The sequence below is a fragment of the Orbicella faveolata genome, unplaced genomic scaffold, assembly GCF_042242905.1.
Source record: "Orbicella faveolata isolate gen_17 unplaced genomic scaffold, um_ofav_v1 contig_1, whole genome shotgun sequence".
Lineage (NCBI taxonomy): Eukaryota > Metazoa > Cnidaria > Anthozoa > Scleractinia > Merulinidae > Orbicella > Orbicella faveolata.
The window spans coordinates 30,514,265-30,536,805 of NW_028301536.1; the positions used below are offsets into that span (position 1 = coordinate 30,514,265).

Here is a 22,541-nt window from a genome sequence, read left to right on the forward strand (position 1 = left end):
CTGCTGCTAAATCTTGCTGGTGCGTTGAAAAAACTTTTCACCGTTTTTTAGTATAGTTTAAGTCTAGAAACTTTATTGTTCAAAATGGGATGATGAATTTGATTTCGTGTACTTCAGTAATTTCCTTGCGATTTGGCGTAAATACATAAATAATAATAATGAAAAAATATTGCAAGTTATTAGCCGGAAAAGGGACTAGACGCAATTACGTTGAAGCGATATCAATTTAAACAGACTTAAGGTTTTTTCGTCAGACAGCAGAGTTGCCGACAAACAGATTGGTAGAAACCATGAGTGATGACTGACCAACTCACCTTTTATGTTTGAGAACTTGCTAGGGTGAGTCTTCTAACCTGAATAACTTTATATATAGAAAAAGGATACGAAAACAATAGGTTAAAATTTTACATAGGGCAAAAGTAATCAAGTATTTTTCGTCAAAATATCTAAGAAACAATTTTGATGTGTAAAAATGCTAAGCATTTAGATAGACGTATACGGGTCGTTTTTTCTTCGGTTTTTGGCAAACAGCGTGTTGTAATATTGACATTAAGAATGTCAACGCCCAAACAAAATATATTAAAAATAATCACTTTGACACGTTAAAAACTGTCTTAATTGTATGTCATCTCTGGGAAGCAGCTCATAAAAACCCCAAATCGGAACAAATCTTTCACAGGCAGCAGTTACGTTTCCAGATTGTGACAAGCAAAAGGCTGAACATTAGCCTTTTACTATGAATCGTGGTGCGTTAGGTTTCTGCTTGGGATCGTTGTTCCTGGTGTTGTTTTTGGCGTGCAAAACCTCAGCTAAGCACGGAGCGAGCACCAATGGAACTGGCTCGGGTCTCGTAGAGACAAAGAAATGTAACAACGTGTACTTCTATGAAGCCCCCAACAAGAAGATTGAAAATCTCCTGCAAGAAATAATTGGACGCCTCGTTAAACTACAAGATGATATGAACATGCTGAAAGGGAATAAGTCTGTTCAAAACCGTAAGTCGTGGACTGTATCATTCGTTGGCAATTTGAGTTTTCATTTTGTTTGGTTTTTTGAAGAGTTCAGGTTACGAATTAGTCAGTCTGTAAACTAGCCATGTAATTAGAGTTTTTTCAATCTCGTCTCAAAAAATACAATTGCACTCTTTTCAGCACATTCGATATTTTATACGGTAGCTTAAAAATTTCAAACAAAGTAAGGGAGGATGAGGGGAGCTCTTTTGTACGGTAAAAAGAAATCACTATGACGACAAATCGTTGAAGTGACAAGAAATGCTGTATTTTATTTCACAGCAAAGAAGAACTGTGCTGAGCTGTACAAATCTGGTGAAAAACTCAGTGGTGTTTATACAATCGACCCTGATGGTTCAGGTACCTTTGATGTGTTCTGTGACCAAACAACAGCCGGTGGGGGGTGGACAGTGTTCCAGAAGAGATTGGACGGCTCCGTTAATTTCTACCGCGGCTGGGCCGACTACAAGAATGGCTTCGGTAACCTGAATGGCGAGTTTTGGCTGGGACTGGACAAGATAAACCGCTTGACGAGAACAAAGAACGGACTTCGAGTAGATCTGGAAGACACGACAGGCAAAACTGCTTACGCCGAGTACGACATGTTTGCAGTTACGAGCGAGAGGGCTAAGTACCAGCTCAGCATCGGAACTTACTCAGGTCCAAATTTTAATACCTTTTTTATCAGTGTCTATATGATTATTTCTTCCTAAGAAAATTTTTTCTTTGATTATTTGCTTTTTCTCTTGTTTTTAATAACTTGGACTGCGGTCAAAAGTAATGACGTGAAAAAGCTTTTCCATTGTCCTCGATCTCATATGAAACATAATCCTATTCTCGCGTTCTGGTACAGGGACAGCAGGGGATTCACTTTCTGGTCATGGTGGTCAACCCTTCACCACCAAAGATCAGGATAATGACAGCTGGAGCAGTAACTGTGCTGTGGCCAACAAAGGAGCCTGGTGGTACGGTGCCTGTCATGCTTCCAACCTAAACGGTCTGTATCATCATGGCGCGCACTCATCAAGTGCTGATGGCGTCAACTGGTATCACTGGAAAGGACATAACTACTCCGCCAAGAGGGCTGAGATGAAAATCAGACCAGTGAATTAGTATCGGAGCTTTCTTTATCGTTTCCCCCCTTTGAACGATAATCAATATTTTGGAGACAGAAAAAAAGATGACTGGATGATTAAAAATAACAGAGAAAAAGCACATTCTGTCGTTATTTTTGTTAATTCAATTCTGATGCATCAAATCTGCGATTTTGACCACCAAAGTCTTCTCCCAACCCCACCCTAACGTATGAGCCGGCATTTTTCGACTTTCTTTAGGTAGGAGAAAGGCAACGGAATCAGCAAAGTCCTACAAGCTCTCCAGCGGTTATTTAACCGGTAGCATCTTCTGATTGGCTCATTACGGGTTCACTTCCGCACAAACAGCCCGATGTAAGTCATAACAGGTGTGGGCCGGTTTGAAGAATTTCTGTCAAGTTCACATACTGAAACGAACAGGGGAAAAGGTGAAGGGAAAGTTTGAGGGGAGCGGTAGCAGGATGGAAATCTTGGGGCAGAATATGGTAAAATACTTCAAAAACGCTCTGTCCAACGTTTCTATAGGGAAACAATTGTAACCATCTGAGTATAATTTTCATTTCGAGGACGCCTATGCGAGTTTTAAATCGTCCCCTTTTCTCAACAAATGTTGCGAATTGAACGCAATCAATCTCGTGGCTTGTGCTTGGAAGAATTCACAAGGGAAACGTATAGTATCGATCAGAAAACTAAATAACCCTGGATAGGAAGAAACGGCTAATACAAAATATAACCGGAAGACAAACTATATTGGATGATTTCTCTCAGTTATGAAAATTTCAGTCAAATTTGGTCAGTTGGAGAAACTCCAACATAAGGTTGTTAAGGAATTTGGCAATTCTAAAAATAGACAGTTTCGTCGAGATTTATTTCTTTGCGGTCACTCCGTAAATGTACTGTAACTTTTATATGCCATCGAAGAAAGGAAGACACCAAAATGATTCATTTAAGCGTTTGTTTCCTGATCTCGAAAAACAAATTTCCCGAAACATAAAAATCGCGTTGAGTTGCAAGTTAAAAAAAAAGAATTTTTACCCTCCAGTTTAGACTTCATTTTCCGGAAAACCTAATGAAATTTTGAATAGCCAGATCTATAAGCTTTAATTTGATGAACGGTTTATCTGTGATGTAATCGCGAGGCGCTACATCCGTTGGAATATCGGAGACACCCCATAAGGTACACGGTAATCTTAAAAAGTACTGCTTTATGAGTCTAGAGGATGTTTGGTCTAAACAAAAAGAAATTCACTACAAGCTGCTACATTTTACAGCTAAACCAATAATGAAATCAATTAGTCAATCAGTCAATCAGATAGTAAGTCAATCAATCAGACAATCAGTCAGACAGACACTCAGTCAGTCATTCGGACAGTCAGACAGTCAAGGCAGACTGTTGTAGTTAGTTAGGCGTGGAGTAGCCCATTTTGTAATGCAGGGCCGCATATTTGAGATGATTTCTCAAAAATGCGTAGCACATCCTTACTGCGCAAGATTTTCGGGTCGTTAGCGCGCACTCACGAGCGCGTGCACATACACAACATCAAGAGATTTCCTTCAAGCTAAACTTCAAGCTGAACGCAAGGGGATGAGCATCGCTCTGGCCCGCGTTCTAAGAAAAATAACTCTTCTGCAAAAAATAAACGTCTGCAAAAAATAAACGTCTATGGCAAGCTGGGCCTACGTGGATGAGAGAAAAAACATATGATTGGTGAGTCATTGCGGAGATTTTCTTGGGGGAGGGGAGGCATCTTTCTGGAATAGTGAAAATTACACCGGCCAAGTGAATTTTGAGAGTCACCCGATTGAATGGCGAGTATTGTCAGAATTTAGTTTCCAACACTGCATGTAGTCACGAAAGCTTTTGATTTATTATTCCAAATAAATATGTTCAATATTACGTTCAAACGAGAAAGCAGACTACACTGCACACTTGTCTGAATCACTACCATTCTATGTTAATGTATGAATGTCATTTTCGCAAAGGATACCAGAGGCCCGTTTGTCGAAAGCCCCGGAAGCCTTTCGGGCCCGCCAAGCCTTTATTTAATTAATCTGTATCTAAAAACAGAGTGGTGTAAACGCCTGAAAGTTTTTGTATGGAGAGAACCTCTCTCACTGTTAAGAATGTGTGAATGAAAAAGCTCTGTAATCATAAGGTCTGAGATTTTTCCACGGCTTTCGAGTGCGAAAACTTTTCGGAACCTTCGAGCAGTGGGCCTCGGGGACGCTTACTGAAAAAAAAGCGCTAAATCAAATTTAGAAAGCCCAAACTTTGACATTTCACCAGCGGTAATATATAGTTACATTAATTAATACATATTTTCAAGTATCATCTACCTTATCTTGATTTTATGTAGAATTAGGGAAGGCCATATTGTAAACTACTGGGCAACCAGTAAATTATGTTACCCTCGTTAAATAAAGTCTTTTTGTTTTTTGGTTTTGTTTGCTCAGAGAATGATATGACTGGCGGCACTATAGTACTAGGCCTTGATTCTCAAAGTAATTCTTTCGTTTCATATTAATGCAAATAAATAAAGCCGGGAAAAATATGTAAAGTTTCGAAGTTCTGTCCACGTGTTTCTCCCTTTATTAGTGGAGGAAGTCGGTCGAAAATGAAACCCACTTTAGGTGAAATTACACGTAAAGTCATGTTCCATTTATATAAGCTCGTCTTCAGTATACTGGAATGCATGCATACGTTTGATGTCACTATAAATATTGTTTATCTAGTCGGAAATATAAAGTAAAACAACGGAATACAGTTGAATGTAGCCTTTCGACCACCCGTTAATACGATCACCTCGAGCTCAAAATAAGGCTACATTTTTGACCCGAAGACAAAATTATGACTCCCTTCATCTTCTTCGATCAGACAAACCCCTCAACTTCAGTAGGCCCACCTTTTTAAAATCAAAAAGGGTCCTAAATGCACTAAAGGCTAAAAAAACATCCTAATTGTGCATTTTTCCATGAGACTTGAAAATCAGTCAATCGTGGACAAAAGTCCTAGCTTTGGGACACTCACATGAAGTAACGAATTATCTGTGTTTTACTACTGAAGTTTGACAATTGCGCTGCTTTAATTACTTTTAAAAACGCGTAACTGTTCCCCCTCCCCACCCAATACAGTGTTGAAATCAGAAGAAATTGCAGGTACTAGTTTTCAACATTGTATCTAGGGTGGGGAGAGAGGTAAGGCAAGTAATTTTGTACGCGTCTGGTGTGTGTGCAAATTACAAACTTTTCATGGAAAACGACAGTTGTTTCATTTAGAGAATTTTAATGAATTTACTGTTCCGCATTCTCAGACAAGGCGTGTCGTAGAACTAATATCCGAAGACCCCAAGAGCGCACAAGCTTTTGATGTATAGAGCCATTCATTTAATCCTAAACGTTTCCCAGGGCTACCTGAGTTCAAAGGCGGCGCATAGGAAAGACTGAAAGACGACATGGTTCGTGCTCGAGCCCAGGGCTAAAAAAAATTTATCAAAATCAGCCTCCTATTATGTTTGCACCTGACTAAGTCATGATAGTCAGAGTCGCGCATTGAGGCGTGGCCAGTTGTTCTATATGTTTGATAAAACACGACTGTAGTCTTTCATATTTTTGCGTTTGTTGTGAACGAATATTTCACGCCAGCGTGCCAAAAACAATAAAAAGAAAAAGTTAGAGACATAACACGCGAAGTAATCGAAAGCTTAAACGAAGACAAGGAATTAGGGACCCCAGTTTGACGCCGTTAAGCACCAAAATCAAATTACCCTAGAGCAGTAGGGAGCCTTATTTTGTAAAAATACGGGGTGTTTCATCGAGCTCGCCTTTCCGCACAAAAATGAATCACCCTTGAGAGCTTTATTTTGTAAAATCAAACTGAACTGGTCACAGAACCCTGGTTGCATACGTGCGTGCTTTGTCTTTACTGTCCGAGAACCTTTAAGCCCATTTTGGAAGTTGATTTAAGGCTTAAAGAATTGTTTACCTTTTCTTTAACCCGACCAAGACATTATGATGGAAATTATACGGTTCCTTTAAATAGATCGTGATCCTACTGTTTGGTGAGTAATTCTACACCGCAAACTTAAAGCACGCCCTGGTGTTTCGCCGAACATAATCGCGTCAGCAGCGAAACTGACAAGATGAAATACACCCTTCTCGCCCTGCTGACTGTCTTTGCTGTGGATTGTGCGGTGGTCAAGATCCCTTCCAAGCGCAATGAGCAAAGTAAGTAGCTTTGATTAGCGATACAATGATATGGAACGAACTCTTGAACTTCAGTCGAAACTAAATCTTAATTAGCACGCGAAATCTTTTTCCTAGTGAATGCTTCAACAGCCTGATCAAAATTGTACTGATGATCTTAGTAAGTCATGATGTTAATTCCCCCTTACTGATAGCTAGAAACTTTTAACGAACGCCTCCAGGTTAGATTTTTTTCCATCTGTTAAATTGCCAATCGATATCAGTACAACATTAGAATTAAATCTTCGATACTGAAACACTGTGCAACAGAGTGCATGGGAGTGTTCTCTTCTCCTTGACTTAAAATCCCTATGTTATTGGCTCTCCTCATATCAGAAAAGAATGACACAAACATCTGCCTTCATCTCCTAAATATACCGCAAGTGTCCACTCAACCAAAAGAACCACAAAAATTTTGATATTCTCTTTCCCAAGCGTGAAGACTACCCGAAACTTTTCACTTTCCTTCGAAAGCTAGCGACGACAGAATTCATGGGTGTTTCCCTAACGTAGTGACATCAGAAAGAAGTACAAATTTTCGAAACTACAGTAGTGATTCAGTGCGCTGGACTGTAAGTTAAAGAAACAAAGAATGATGAAAAAGCAATTTAACGATTTGCAAGAATTCACTCAATTTTTACATCTGAGACAAGTACATAGCCACTAATAAGAGAGTTTGAGACTATGCCCGTTAGTTCAGAATAACATTGCAATAAACAAAGAAAAATTCCCAGAATTTTTACTCAAAACAAAAGCGAAAAATGTCGCGACACCTAGGCTTTTTAAAGAAAGCCGTGCGCATGTTGTCCTATTTGTCAACTTGTCAACTTGTCAATTTAGATCTGCCAATATGCATCCTAAGTTGTCGTGACAAAAAAGTAGAAATCCACCGGAAAAAAAAAAGAAAAACAGGAAAATTCTGCTAAATGCAAAAGTGACGAGGTTCGAGGTTTTAATATTTACGGTGTTATATTCATGTTTTCACAATTAACAATAATTACAAACTTTTCATGGAAAACGACAGTTGTTTCATTTAGAGAATTTTAATGAATTTACTGTTCCGCATTCTCAGACAAGGCGTGTCGTAGAACTAATATCCGAAGACCCCAAGAGCGCACAAGCTTTTGATGTATAGAGCCATTCATTTAATCCTAAACGTTTCCCAGGGCTACCTGAGTTCAAAGGCGGCGCATAGGAAAGACTGAAAGACGACATGGTTCGTGCTCGAGCCCAGGGCTAAAAAAAATTTATCAAAATCTTCAAGATAGTTATGTTACCTGATTCGATGTATAATAGCAATATGTTCAGACGAGTTGCTGGATCTGGGTTACCCGTCATATTACCCGTAATTGGTAAAGATAAAAAAAAATAACTGGAAAAAGAAAAAATTCTTTCGTGACCTAGGTTACATTCGTGTGGTGCTCGTATGTAATCGTATGTAATCGATTCTTTTACTTGTATGCTACCCGTTATACATAATTAGTCACTCGCATGTAACCTGCGATCATACCTTTCCTCCATTATATTCAGACGTGGGGAAGTTATTCTTTTCTCCTTCTCCCTTTTCCCTTCTCCCTTGACAATCGCAGGTTAACTCGCATGTATCTGTATGTACCTGTGTGTTATTGGTATGATACAGAAATTGAATTTTATAATTATAGGTCAAAACACCGATAAAAGTCCGCAGAAGTTGGAAAGTTACGATTCTTTGGAAAACGAAAGGCGATCGCTAAATGAAGAGAAGATTGGTAGTGGGTCATCTATACTGCAACAGGTACATGGAACCTTTTTTGGGAGTTGGAATTTTGAACGAAATCGACCAGAATTGAATTTTAGTCTTAAAGTCTAAATCAAAAGAACGCATGACACTATGGTAATGAATAAAGGAACAAAAAGTTATGGTGATTGGGGTGGGGAGCGATAATAATTCAATCAGTATCTTCTCAATTCTTAGTCTCATATACAGTACATAATGATCTTAACTTAATTGTCATTTCAACCGTAGATAAATATTAAAGCAACCACAACACGATCGAGTAGGAGGGAACACGTTACTTTGTTGCAACCCAAGTAGTAGCAAAGGAAATTTCGATAGCTAGGACAACAAGTAGAAATATATATAATGTGGGATTCCAATTTGTTTAATTCAGAATTTGAACTCGATTTTCGTTCGTTACTGTTGTAGAACATTATCGAATTTAAGTTCAGCATAGTTCGATGCAATTCAAAAATGGAACTTTTAAGGGCAAATGCTGGTATTCTTTAGACCTTAACGTCGTTTCTTTCATTGCTTGCAATATCAGGAGAGTGGCTCTATGAGGCGAATGGATCACTACCTACATTAAAAAAAATTAAACTGCGAGACGAATGATTGGATGTTTCATTGGCATGGTTTCATGGTCAGACATTTGTCAAATACACATTGAATTTACACTAAAACAAGGATTATATGTTATCATACATTAGAAAAGAGAAGATGCCGTACCTCCTGTGGATCCAGCAAGCATGGCGCTGGAAATAGGAGAACAGGCTGTTAATAAACAGTTAGAGATCATGCAGGAACAACAGAAAAAGGCGGCAGAATTTGTCGACAAGAAGGTATTTTAGTGTTTGTGTATATTTGTTCCAGTTATATTCTCGGGGGTACATAGTAGGGGAGGAGAGAGGGGGAGTGGAGGCCACTCCTCTTGAGGTACATTTTCATAATATTGCACATTTCTCAGTGCTACTGACGATAACATGATTATCATTATCATTGAAAATCCATTGGTTAACTTTGCATTTCGTTTAGTATTTTTGCCTGTGCTTGGAAACACCTTCGTTCTACTTTCTTTAGTATTATTATTCACTATGCACCACTAGCTTTATTGCTTTCTCTTTGCCCCTGCATTCATAAATCAAGTTATAATTTAGCAACAGGTACGCAAAAAAAAAAAAAGAAATAGTATAAAAAGGGTAAAATGCCGATTTATTCAACATCTTTGATACTGGTATGAGTGATAGAGGAAAATTCTGCCATGTCGACTACTTTCATGGACAAATGAGTATGCTGCGACAACAGAATCCTGTCAACCTGGCTCAAATTCTATCAACGCTACCTTCGGTAGACTCTTCCCTTCTGCAGTTTAAAGCTATTCCCTTTAGCTAAATAGATATTTTTTCGTCAGACTTTTGCTAAAGAGTTCAAATCAAGGTCACGTTAAAATCCAACTGAACGAGTGAAATATATGTCCCGCTTGTGTTTTCGTTATCGAACCTGTGTCTGTTTGTTTTTTTTTCCCTTAGAACTGCTCTTTAACGTCCCCTAGGAGCTTCAAGAAAGAAACAAAAAGCTTGGTCGAATAATTTGTTGCTTTCTCAAGATCATTACATTCTGCTGAATAACAACAATATATACAGAAATTAACAACAGAATTGAAAACCCACTTCCACCCTCTCAAAACATTCCCAACGCTACCGTCTAGAGCTCAGCGAGACACGTCTAGCTCAATGTATTCTAATTTCCGGTATTTTTAGATGAAAGTCAACATTATGCCTGACAAAGGGTGGAAAACAGAGGATTTGTTTGTTCCTCCTGGTTTTCACATTGACGCAGAAATAACAGGAGATGATAAAAAACCTCACGGGGAAATTGGTGTCCAGCCATTTGCCTATCCAATGGGAGTTGGTGGACTCATGATGAATGGGTGTTTTGGTAGAGACTATCAGCCAGGTGATCCGTGTTATGCAGCTAAAAGGAAAACCACTATTTGTCTGGTAAGCATGCTGTGAGACATGTTTAATATCTATTCACTTTTCCTCTGAAGCTTAGACAAGTTTAAGATCGAATATGATCAGCCTGAGTGATATAAGAAAACTCTCATGAATTATGAATCTATACCCAATCCCGCCATGATCCGTGCTGGCATCAAAGTAAACGTTAGTTAGAGATTTGAAGAAAACTGGCGGCGCGGTTTTTCATTGTGCAGTGCTTTCGGTTAATTATCTTACCGTCCACGGTTCACATTTATACTGCAGTATTTACATAGATATGCCTCAGTATTTTATATAAATATGCTCCAGTCTACAATTTTTATTGGTACTCATTTTCGCAATAAAGGTGATGCCAAAGTCAATATCATTATATCGAACACTGAGCTAAAACACTCTTGAAACACGTTGTCGACAGAAAAGCCATGATAGTTAATGTTGTTTAGGATTCAGATAATGCAGAAAAGCCATAATCTTCAACTTGAAATTGCTCAGGCATCAAAATAAGTGAAGTTATTGTTATTTTCACCCACGGTATAATTTTTTATATATATATTCTGTTCCATTTTTCTTACGAGTCTCAAATCCAACCACACATGAAATAAATAGAGTGGCAACTTAAAGTACACTGCCAACCAGGGTATAGTTATCATCAGATGCTAAAGTATAAATGATTTTGCCATAAAAAATCAAAAGTTTTTGTTTATTTTACTGTCCGCCAAGGCGGCTACTAAACTCTAAGAATGGAATGCATTTGATAAATTGCATTGAGTCACATCTGTCCCTGATTGTATCTGTAAGAATCTTATTGATGGAGCTGCGTTTATCGGAGTGGGATTTGATGGCCGTGGTGACTTCAGTCCAGAATCAAGGAAGATGAGTATTGTACAAAGAGACTGCAAGGGTAAAGCAACGTAAGTACACTTTTAATTTTTCTCTGGATTTCTCTTGAATACCGTCAGTTTTTCTTTTTTCCTTTATTCCAATTGTAAATGGTTGCTTAGTTACCAAACGATTATTTAACATTTGTGGTCTGTACTTCGCTTTTATTGTCCGCCTGGAGATGTTACGCGGAATTTTTAATTTTTATTATTATTATTATTTTTATTTCTATTTTTTATTTATTTTATTTTATTTTTATTTTTTGGTTTTTGTTTTTGAAAACTGTAACCAAATCGATGAATTTGGGCCCATGTAGGACAGCGTAATTGGGAAATGTAATTGCATTGGACGTGTGCACTTCAAACGTGTAAAAAGTGACAGAGTAATTATTTTATTTTTATACCGCTTAATAGGAACTTTGCATGTCAGCCTCAGTTATCATATCTTAGAACTAGTGACGTCATAGTTTATTCTGGCGCACTGATTACGATAAGTGCGCACTGTTTGTATCTGTGTGGACCTGAGTGGTGCGTGGTAGATCTTAGGGATAAACGAATACTTCACTCTACTGAGTATATGTTAAAATTGCATTTAATATAGAGAAGGTGGGATCCCATGTTCATTTCCAAGTGCCAGGCCAAAATGCGGAGTGCAATTACGCCTTTTTCCGTCTCTGTCTGACTTCACAAATGACAGTTTTGTTTGTGGTTTTAAGGTATGATGATTTTGATGTCCCTGACACCATGAACGTACACGGAGTTTATGACACCAGCGCTACAATGCAGACGTTTTATGCTCGACGAGAGTACCAAACGTTTCTTCAACGAGAAGCGGGAATGGCGGGCTCTGCCTTTGGTTTCTACGCTGGTGTGAAAAAGGCCTGGGGAAGCTCACTCACCAGTGGATCACAGCAATACATGGCGCTCTTTGCCATTGACATCGACAGGTGAGTGGAATGTCCATCTTAGCTTCTGTTCCGCGAGCATTTTGTTCAAAGCTTGCTGTCCTCAATTCCACCCTTTAGCAAACTGGATGTATACAGTACGTGAAATTAAGCTTTGCTTTTCTTCTTCTTCTTTTTTTTTGACGACAATTATCTCAGAAAATGTCGTCCTTTTTCGTCATCAAACTAACACGTCGGTGACTTTTTGATTTTGATGTTTTTCAGGTACGAAATCTTTTTGGACGAAGTCAAACCAAGTGACCTCAGTGTGAATTTTCTTCAGGAGTTCATGGCTCTTCCTTTATCCTATTTAGCTCCTGGAGCAGCCGTCCAATTTCGTAAGTGTACTTCTGGATTAGATGCCGTTATTGATTGTGTACAATGTCCACACATCCAACGTTTATCTGTTTGGACAGGTCAAAGGGCAGATATCCGGCAGATATGGGTTTTCTAGTACCAGATAGACTTGTTGCTCAGTAGTCCCTAATTGTTCCAATTCAGCTACTTGGTGACGCTATCGATAAATACCCAAATGGTATGATTGCCTCTGTTTACCTCTTAGTGTCCATACATCCAGGCAAGAGACCAGCAAAGCTTGTTGGTCCGACTCTAATATCTAGGCAAAATCATGCAACAAAGTCCTCGATATGAAAGCACGCTAAACATCGAGCTGCTTAATACCCATTCTTTGAATCCGCAGAGGATTTCATTCTTCGTTGGGGGACGCACTACATAAAGTCAGGAAAATTTGGTGGCAGGCTTGACATTTTCAAGACAATGGAAGCTAACCAAGTCTCAAGCAAAGCGGAGTTTAGCCAAGTCATGGAAGCCGAGTTTAGAAGCTTTTTTGCAAGTCTTCATGCAAAGGACGAGCAAAATGGAGGAAGTAGTCATAAACAACAATCAAAGACATCTTCTACCTCCATATCTGTAGAAGGAGGAGACCAGCAAATTGCTTCTCTTATCTCAGATGTAAACTCGCCAACGATAAAAAATGAAATCAAACAATGGCTGGAGTCAATTCGTACTTTCCCAAAACCATTCAAATTTATGGTTGCACCGATCACAGATCTGCTAAAGTTTAATCCTTCATCCCTGTTTACTGACGAAGAAAGAGATTGGGGATGTGAAAGACATTCAGCCGACATGAAGAAAGATCCAGACACTGGGGAAAGCTATTATGAAATCAAAATCAATGGAACGCTAACAAGGAAGAAGTGTCCATACAAGGACCGTGACTATCTGGTTCATGTGATAAACCGTAGAAGGACTAGTCTAGAAAGAGCTGTTGCAGTCTACATGGAAGAGGTAAAATTATATTTTATATGCCCCGAGTATAATCTTATTAAATTTGCGTTCTACTCTCTTAGGGGAACCGATATATTTTCAAATACAGATCGGTATTTCTTTAAACTACACAACATAGATTTTCTCTCTGGCCTTTATTGCACAAAATAAGTGAATTAAATTGGAAAATGTTCAAAATTCGCCTCAAGCCAAAGCAATGCATACAGTAGCACAATCTGCCAATCAGGAACAAGTAATTTAGTGCCATTTGTGTTGTAAAAATAACGCACATTTTAACAAAATGCCCGTGAAAGATCTTGTTAAGTAGAACTAAGCTTTTCAGTGTTTGATTATATCCATAACTCAATTACAAGTTTTAAATACATATCGGAACGCATGTTGCTCCAGTATATTTCTAAAGACGTGTCTTTCTCAACTTTAGGGTCCCATTTCGGTGTCAGATATAACTCTTCCTGCTGGACGGCCTGGTTGTCAGACTGAAAACTATAAGTTTCAAGAAAAATCCGGCAAGCCAACCTGGGAAGCAATAACTAAAGACGAAGCCGCGTTCCTGATTATCTTCAACACGAGAAGGGAACTGTCTGGAACATTTCGAGGCCCAGTTAAGATAACTCCACACATGGAAAAGTACGTGAAATTCTTTGACAATCAATGGTTTGTCGGTGATAGTCATGACCAGATGGACATGACAACGGCCTGTAATCGCGGCAGCCGAAAAAATTTCAAAGTTTGCATTCTCGGCTTGGTTTTGACGTATTCTCCACAAAATGGATATCTCACGCTAAAGCGAGAAGACTTCGAGACTTCAAATGCAACATTTCCGGGTTTGACGCCAGATATGATTGGCTCGTTAATAGCACATGCTGAATGGCCAGCCGACCACATTTTTCAGATGGATACAGTCATTGGCTATCTTCCGTGCAACGTGAAATGGTCCAATGCCTTACGGTTTGACCCTAGTAACAAAGAAGGGAAATGTCTTCACTTCACCGCATCTTCGAAAGGAACTGTTTTTGTTATATTCGCTGCTGTTCCGAATAACAAAGATACATGGTACTATGTACAGATTTCTACGTATGGCGTTGGAATATTTAAGGTGAGTTCCAATTTATTTTAACTAATTTAGAATAAAAGCTACGCATACAACTAAGACGCTGGCGTTATCTGGTCCGGAAAGTGAACAGTTTTTGAAGAATATCCCCAAAGAAAAACTAGCAAGCTCGCGTGAAAAACAGTAAGCTTCGCGTGAGCAATGGATTACAATAAATTAAGAAAAAAAACGTAGTTTACGCTAATTAACAAAGAATTTCCGTATAGAAAAAGTCAGTGCTAGATTGCTTAATTCTGAGCAGTGGAAATAATGTGCAGTTAAAATTCTGACTTTTGAAGTATGAAAACTGCTCAATGCCAAGAGGTCGTTTAAAACTACACGTATAGACGGTGTTTCGCAAGCAACGCAATGATTGCGGTAAATATCACAATGCATAAGTTAGTATCCTGCGTAGCAGGCGTATAAAGGGGAGGGGGGTGGGGGGGGGGGGGAGGAAGAGAATTCGGGGAAAAAAATGGAGGAGTCGGGGGGGGGGAGGGAGGGGGAAAAGGTTCCCTTTCCCCGAAATCTCCTCGAAATCTCTTCTCCTCCTCCACCCCATCCCCTTTATACGCCCGCTACGCAGGCTATAAGTTAGTCGCCAGGGCTTTGTTGTTACAACTCGCAATTATTATTTATTAATTATATCATAATATTCAAGTCCTTAAAAAAATAAATATCCTTTAAATTCCATTCACAGTCCCAAAGACTCATGGTTTCCTCTGTTGATGTTAACGCGGTTGGCTTGGGCGCGGAGATTCTCTATCAGTCCTACTTTGTTTGCGTGAAAGAGACATCTAAAAGCACCGTAATAGAGTATGGGAAAAGTCAAGGGACAACAGAATTCGGTGACGTCTACCTGACGATGATAGACAGAGATAATCCTCTGTTTGTCCGGTTCTATTCATTTGGGAATGGCGAGGACCCCATGGAGGTAGTTGATGCACACATTCTTTCTCGTCACCTGACCAAGGCCCACTGTAAAGGAGATACGGTTCATGATAAACAAACGAACATGTGCGTGCAAGATTGCCACGTGTTATGCGACCCAAACCAAGGTATCAAAACACACTTTTCAAACTCATTAACACTAAGTTTAAACAAGGAAGTCATATCCGTCATGGTGATCTAAATTAGCAAAGATTTTGACGATTTTATTTCTTCGCCTTCTCCGTAGTTTTAGTTTTGATAGAGAAGACATAGTTGACGAGACCGTGTCCTGCCACATTTTCAAACAACTCTGTATTATTCACCAAAAATACTCCGCAGCGCACCGTATTTTCAACTCTCTTCCCGCGGTGTTTCAAAATGTGGTACATTGTTAAACTAATCTCTCGTATTGGACATGCTACTTAATGTACTGATGATTATAATCCAATCATATTACATTAATTTGATTTTGTTAAACTGGCACGATTTTAGAGTAAAGTGTGAGCAATTGTTTTTTCGTAGTTATCATGTGTTATTTTTTTCTTAAAGGATGCCGAAGCACTTCAAGTGGGAAACCTCTGGCCACTGACTGTAATGCATGCCGATATGTGAAGAATGCTGTTACTGGAGAATGCCTTGAGAAATGTCCGGAGGGCTGGGACAAAAAGAATAACAACACTTGTGTCAAAAGTAAGTGTCCACTAACACCATGATGAAATTATGAAATTAAAAAAATAATACCAAACTACTTTAATATGGTGATAATTCGACAACAGTGTGTTCTCTTGCTTCCAAGTGTAGACTCTCTTTCTTGTTTGTTCTTTTCTTTTCTTTTTTTTTTGGTTTGTTTTTTTGTTAGCGTATATTTAAGATACTGAAATTCATAAATACAAGCAAAAAGCGACTTAATTTCTGACTGTTGAAGATCCTACAAGAATAGATCTTCAACTCGCAGGATACGACACCACAGAAAAAACAGCTACTACACCCCGCAATCCTGACTTAGCAAGAACGTGCAAGTTTAACATTTCTAGCTGTTATTATGTTTTTCACGTCGCAAAAAGAACGGCTTAACAGCATTATTACTTTTAGTCCCAGACCTTGGTGACGTCACATACAAACAACAATTCAACGCTGCAAATTCCAGTGATGCTGACATCAAAATTTCGTAATGACATCATTTTACACGGCATGTGCGAATGTTCTAACATGTTTATTTGTTTTGTCGATCAAAAGGAGCGGACCCCTGCGAGGATGTTCAGTGTTTGAATGGAGGAACTTGTCAAAGCGTTGACGAAAAAACGTTTAAATGCACTTGTCTGGGAGATTTTACAGGGGAATACTGTGAGACTCGTAAGTAGACAAAAAGAATTTTTCTCTCAGAGTCAGTATGGATTTATAAAACTTACTGCACCACCATTAGGTTGTGGGGCACAATTTTTCAAGGGTTTAGCCTTGATGCCATTGTAGAGAAGAATGAGAAACTAAGGAAAAATTATTGATAGATGATAAAGACATGAGAGTAACTGTACATCTCTAGGTCCTATGGGAAAATATACGGTTGCCATTGGGAAGGTTTATATTCTAGAAAATAGCATATAAACGAGTAAGAGAGAAGTTAATATAATTTTGTAATTTGCCATTTTGTGGTGCGCACTCAAACAGGTATCAGCAAATGCAAGGCGTCCTCATGCTACAATGGAGGAACATGTGAAGATGTCAATGATGGAACGATCAAGTGCAATTGCAGGACTTGGTACAAAGGAACTTACTGCCAAACAGGTAAAATTGAAAGTACAAAACTACAGCTGCTGTAGGAGGCGTAACGGAAGATTTTCTTGGGAAATATCTGCTAACGCCGTACTCCAGCTCCAACGGCGAACCACTCAAGGGTGTTAAATTTAACAATAGACCATTTTACAGTTGTCTGCTCGTGACCTGGCCTTTGAATGGCAGCGAGGCTGGAAGTGACCTTGCTTTGATACAGACCTCTCTGCTTTTGCCATGTAAATGCACCTAATTAACATTAGATCACCCTCGTTTTAAACAACAAAAGCAGGGAGGTCTGTATCAAAACAAGCTCACCTCTAGCCTCGCTGCCATTCAAAGGCCAGGTAACTGTGCAGACAACTATAAAATGATCTATTCAACTGACAGCTCCAAAATGGTGAAGAGTTTATAGTTCATGAGACCGAGTAATCTAATCTAAATTTACTTTAACAGTGATTTCCAATCATTTTTCTACAGATTATAAGTAGTGTTAAACTTCAAACCTCAGTGAAATCGCGCATGGTACGGAGTCAACTGGCACTTGAAAGTTGCAACTGTTTTGTATGCATGTGTGCCTAAGCGCGCTCAACAGTACAAGAAACCCCGTTTGGTATACAGATCTATATTTTATACAATAACGGATAACAAGAAGCCTAACTCAGTTATAGCAAAAGTTCTTATTAATTATACACTGAGAGTTGTCGCATTTCCTTACTGTCGTTCCTGATGTCGCTCATCCATACAGCTGTAGACGCTTGTAAGACATATTCGTGTCACAATGGGGGAACATGTAGAAATCTCGGTGATGGAAGGTTTAGCTGCAGTTGCAGATCTGGTTACAGAGGAACATACTGCCAAACAGGTAAAATTTATGCATGCTCGGCCTATGCTCCACACCTTCTCTCTTTTCTCCATTCTTTTAAAGTGATGTTGTATCCTTCTTGTAGTATGGCGGGAACTATTGTTATTCAGAATTATAGTAAAAAGTACGATTCCTTGCTTCAAAAGGTGTTTTCGCCACATTTACCTCTAGCAAAAATCCAACGTTCAATAGACCACTAAATGGTTAATTTCCATTGACAGTTTTTGAACCATTGGCAGTGATTTTTTTTTTCACTTCATGTGAAAGTTGTTCGCACTGTAACGGAAGAATTTCTTGGAACAACAGCAATAATTGTATTCATATACACAGTAAGCTAAAAAGCTACTTCACGATTGTCCAATACTAAAAAGTTTGGCTTAAATTTTTCAAGTTGATCGTTTGTAATCCGTGTTACATGTAATCTCTTCCATCCTTAACCATCCTTGTTCCGTTACGGTTTATTATTATCGTCTCTCTGGTGGTTTGCTATCTTAGTAAACTACATCTTACAGGTCAGTCCTTCAATTCAAAGATAATTTTGTACGTGGCCAATATAACTCAAAATACCGTCCGTGACTGAACTCCTTTAACAATGCAAAGAATACAAATAATAAACTAGAGAAAAGATTCACACAACCTGCAGTTCCTTAAATAGTCGAGGCGGGGGCATGACTGTGAATATCTTCGCTTTGAACTATATTATAAGAAATTGGCATGTCATCAGGCCTGGTTGCTTGGCACGGAATACTTTTTTCAAATTAATCATGTTATTGTTTTCTCCCCTTTTGATTTACTGTTACAGTCAGTGCTAAATCACGCAATAAATGTTATTTAAGACAGCGTGCACTAAAATACTACCGGACTACGTAGGATCTGTAAAAGATCTGATCAGCCAAAAATAGAAACAACAAGGAAGCAAGGCTGATAAATTGACACGCGTTTTGCATGTGGCACTGGCCAATCCGCAAACATTTGGATTTGAGTTTCACCTGAGGTCATTATCATATGCATTTAGTAGACGATCCGTCAACCAGCGGGTTGCTTTACTTCTTGCTTGCAGCCACACCGCGCTGACGAGACACAACCAAGTCGATACAGCTGTCCACGGTTGCAATTCTTGGCTTTCAGTTTGGATTCTATCATGTCATTGTCCCGTTAAGCTTTCTACGTTGTTATCAGCCTTGCTTCATTGTTATACTAAGAAAAAAAAGCACAAAGTTTAATTAATACTTTAATTCTTAATTTTCCCAGCTGAGCCAAGGCCAACATCCTTTACCATTTGTGAAGGGAACAGAAACACCATCAACTGCCATGGAAAGCGAATCAGCGTGTTAAACGCTTCCTATGGCAGACATGACCGCAGTACCTGCTCTCATTCGGAAATTTACACAACCAGTTGTCATGCTGGCAATTCTCTTAGCATTGTGCGCAGCAAATGCAACTATCGGAGCAGCTGTACCTTGCATGCAAGCAACTCAGTATTTGGTGATCCTTGTCGTGGAACACACAAATATCTGAAGGTCACGTACAAGTGCATTGATTAGGTAGGTAAAGGTAAAGGTAAAGGTAAAGTCTGCATACGTGCCAAGTGGCCCATCAGGCAGGAGCTTATGCCGGTTTCTGTAGCATGAAGCGATGCCTGGATGGGATGCTAGTCCATCGCAGGGTTGCCCCCAGCATTAAGTTCGCCGGTACCCATTTGTACACGTGGATGGAGAGAGGCACTGTGAGAGTAAAGTGTCTTGCGCAAGAACACAACCCAATGTCCCGGGCCAGGGGCTCGTTTCTCGAAAGCCCCAGAATCTTTTCGGGCCCGAAAAGCCATTTTCAGTTAATTGGTATTTAAAGACAGAGGGGTGTATACGCCTGAAACTTCTGGTATGAACAGAACCTCTGTTTGTATTAAGAACATATCAATAATACTGCAGCTCTGTAATCAAAAGGTTTGAGATTTTGCTACGGCTTTTCGGGTAAAAAAGCTCTTCGGGACCTTCGAGAAACGGGTCCCAGGGCTCGAACACGGACCACTCGATCCGGAGACGAACGCACTAACCATGAGGCCACCGCGCCTCCATATTAATTAGGTACAGGCCAGAGAAAGCGATCGATTCCTCGATGTATGGAGATATGTCCAGAAATGCATGCAGTAACGGAAAAAACGGACTGGAATTTTGCTGACTGAATTTTGTTGACGATATTGACGGATTTGGCGAAATTTGTATGACTGTGGAAATTTTGTCAAGGTGCAAATGTTATGACAGACTCATTTCACTGACTAACCTAATCAATGTTACGGATAAACGCAAGTGTATCCCCAGTTGACAGGGCACGTGACACTGAAAATAGATGATAATTTAGAAATATGAAACTAACAAAGTTAAAAAAGGGAAAAATTTTTATTTCGAAAACGACACAATTATCCTTTTTGTCCTTTTTCCCTTTTTTCCCTTTTAAGGTTTTTCGTTTTCGAAATTTAAATAATCAATGTTACTCCTATGATCACCACAGAAATATATTCAACGAAAACAAAAACTTTTCATATTTGCTTTTAACAGGCAGTTCCGCAGCAAGTCAGCATCTGACCCTGACAGGCAGAGTCGCCTGCTCTTACTGAGGAAACTCTTCCATATTTTAAGCAGCATGCTGGGGATTGATAGATCATAAATAGACTTAAGCTTTATTTTACAAATTGTAAGCGATACTATAGCTTAACACTAAACTAGCGAGGTGATTTATTCGTTTAAAGGTGTAGGGAGGCGTCCAGCTAAGAGATTCTTCGATATTTTACGCAGCACGTGGGAGATTGATAGCCAACAAATAGACTTAGCTCTATTTTATACGCTGTTGGCAATAGTGTAACTTAAAAACTACACTAGCTAAATGGATAACTTTTTGGAAGGGGTAAGAACTAATGTAATTGGAGGATGTAGCCAAAGCGACATAAATAAAGTATGTCATTTCAATTGCTGAATGTACATTACGTGTGTTTATTTCAATTGTTTCACAAGGGATAAACAAGTTACATTTGAGCGATCTTCTAGAGTTGCCGTAGTTAAACTGAAATTCAAAAACAACTTGGTAGTAAGGTGGAACGATCGCTCTGTTGTTAACAGCTAGAGAAATTGAGAACCGTTAAATCTGCTTATGCCTTTCTAGGTTTACAAACTGAAAGTAGCATTCATTTTTGTCTGTAAACCTAAGAATTCTCTACAATTATGCTTTGGCTGTAGAAAATTGCTTGAGATTGCCTGTTCCATCAAAAGAAGCAAGAAAACGCCAAAAGCCACCAAAAGGTTCTTGATGACAAGAAAGCGCGCGCGCTAGAAGCTGTATTTTTATTTAACGAGATAGAAACACAGAACTAGCACGACCTGATGACGTAATGATGGTGTAAGCAATGAAAATTTACATCTTGATGATCAAAACTATCGCTCCTTGAAAACGAAGGTGAGTAGTATTTAATTGTGTTAATACAATAGATCACAGACGACGTCAAAATGTGGTAACTGACCATCAGTGGCACACTCACTTAAAGGGTCGTATGCCATTGTTATTGTTTTTACCCCGTTTTAAATTCATCTTTGATCTATTAGTGAACAGACGCAAGGCAACAAGAATGGAATGTATTTGTTAAATAGAAAACGACCAGAGAGCCAACCGAATTCACAGATATCGTATTGTTCGTAAGTGGTTACGACGATCTCTTCCCCAAAACAAGCAAGGTTAAAGCACCTCTAAAAGATAAATGATTAGGCACTCGTCAAAAAATTATTCAAGCTCGTTTTTCTCCTGGTTCTCTGGTTTTCCTCCCTCCAACATCTCTAAAGTCCAGCTCGACCAGGATGATGATCGATGCTTCCTTTCAAATATTGTAATGGATGATATTATAAAAAGGATGGAGACTAGTACTATGGTTTGAACTGTTGATGGTTTTAAAAGCTTTTTCATTGTTATTATTACTTTGGCTGGTGGATGCCTTGATTTTTTCATTTGTTGTCCATGAATAATGATTAATTAATTGTGTGTTGACCATTCCAGAAGGGTGAACTAGTGATAATCAAGATAAAGTGTGTAAATAATGAAGAACTGCAATATAATTAAGCTAATGTGTTTTTGTTTTGCAGCCATTTAGTGACTGACTTGGGGAAAGGACGAGGTGCTGCCTAATTTTCGAATACAATTTGAAAAACTCCACTAGTACCACTAAATAAATTGCCGTCCTCATATATTAAAGACATCGTGGCAAATGATACGGTTTACTTTGTTTTATGTACTTTCTATTCACAATGTGCAAAATCAAAATTCTAAGTATGATACATTAAAATTGCCAAGTAGCGAGATCATAAATTATAGTAGATTACGTCACCTCTCATTCGCTAGCTCTTGGAATGGCTATAAATCAACTTGGTGACGAAATACGGGTGGTTTAAGGAAAATCCAGAATCATTTCCGAAGTCGAACGCACTAACTATGATCGAAGACACCGCACCTCCACCCCCGCGTCCAACGTACAGCAACAAAAATCCTCAGTAACAGTTTAGAAATCAAGCTCGATTGCTGGCAGAGATTATTAAAGCCCGTTTAGCTGGAGGACGGGTTAAGAGATGTAAGTCGCTGATTGTAATTACATGAGTGAATAAAACCTATCGTCGGCGTGTGT

At 39.0% G+C, this 22,541-nt stretch overlaps 2 protein-coding genes across 2 annotated transcripts; both read left to right on the top strand.

Moving 5' to 3' along the window:
- The first annotated feature begins 665 nt into the window (after positions 1-665).
- Positions 666-2,225, top strand: LOC110053602 (microfibril-associated glycoprotein 4-like). The gene is made up of 3 exons (XM_020759854.2): positions 666-995; positions 1,293-1,670; positions 1,864-2,225. The coding sequence occupies exons 1-3, from the start codon at positions 737-739 to the stop codon at positions 2,121-2,123; spliced, it is 897 nt and encodes a 298-aa protein (XP_020615513.2). The 5' UTR covers positions 666-736; the 3' UTR covers positions 2,124-2,225.
- A 3,923-nt stretch (positions 2,226-6,148) lies between these two features.
- Positions 6,149-20,856, top strand: LOC110053592 (uncharacterized). Its single transcript, XM_020759843.2, has 16 exons — positions 6,149-6,328; positions 8,008-8,120; positions 8,813-8,944; positions 9,863-10,102; positions 10,898-11,010; positions 11,694-11,924; positions 12,147-12,259; positions 12,622-13,229; positions 13,651-14,325; positions 15,020-15,377; positions 15,799-15,939; positions 16,486-16,602; positions 16,915-17,031; positions 17,765-17,881; positions 19,133-19,425; positions 20,437-20,856. Exons 1-15 carry the CDS (start codon positions 6,244-6,246, stop codon positions 19,423-19,425), a joined length of 3,453 nt encoding a protein of 1,150 aa, XP_020615502.1. The 5' UTR covers positions 6,149-6,243; the 3' UTR covers positions 20,437-20,856.
- Positions 20,857-22,541: the final 1,685 nt, after the last annotated feature.

Bases quoted from the DNA above. Each gene is read 5' to 3' on its own strand.
- LOC110053602 (XM_020759854.2), top strand. From the start codon at position 737: ATGAATCGTGGTGCGTTAGGTTTCTGCTTGGGATCGTTGTTCCTGGTG. The intron at 996-1,292 runs GTAAGTCGTGGA...TTTATTTCACAG, and splicing joins GAATAAGTCTGTTCAAAACC to CAAAGAAGAACTGTGCTGAG. The intron at 1,671-1,863 runs GTCCAAATTTTA...GTTCTGGTACAG, and splicing joins CAGCATCGGAACTTACTCAG to GGACAGCAGGGGATTCACTT.
- LOC110053592 (XM_020759843.2), top strand. From the start codon at position 6,244: ATGAAATACACCCTTCTCGCCCTGCTGACTGTCTTTGCTGTGGATTGT. The intron at 6,329-8,007 runs GTAAGTAGCTTT...TTATAATTATAG, and splicing joins TTCCAAGCGCAATGAGCAAA to GTCAAAACACCGATAAAAGT. The intron at 15,940-16,485 runs GTAAGTGTCCAC...GTCGATCAAAAG, and splicing joins TAACAACACTTGTGTCAAAA to GAGCGGACCCCTGCGAGGAT.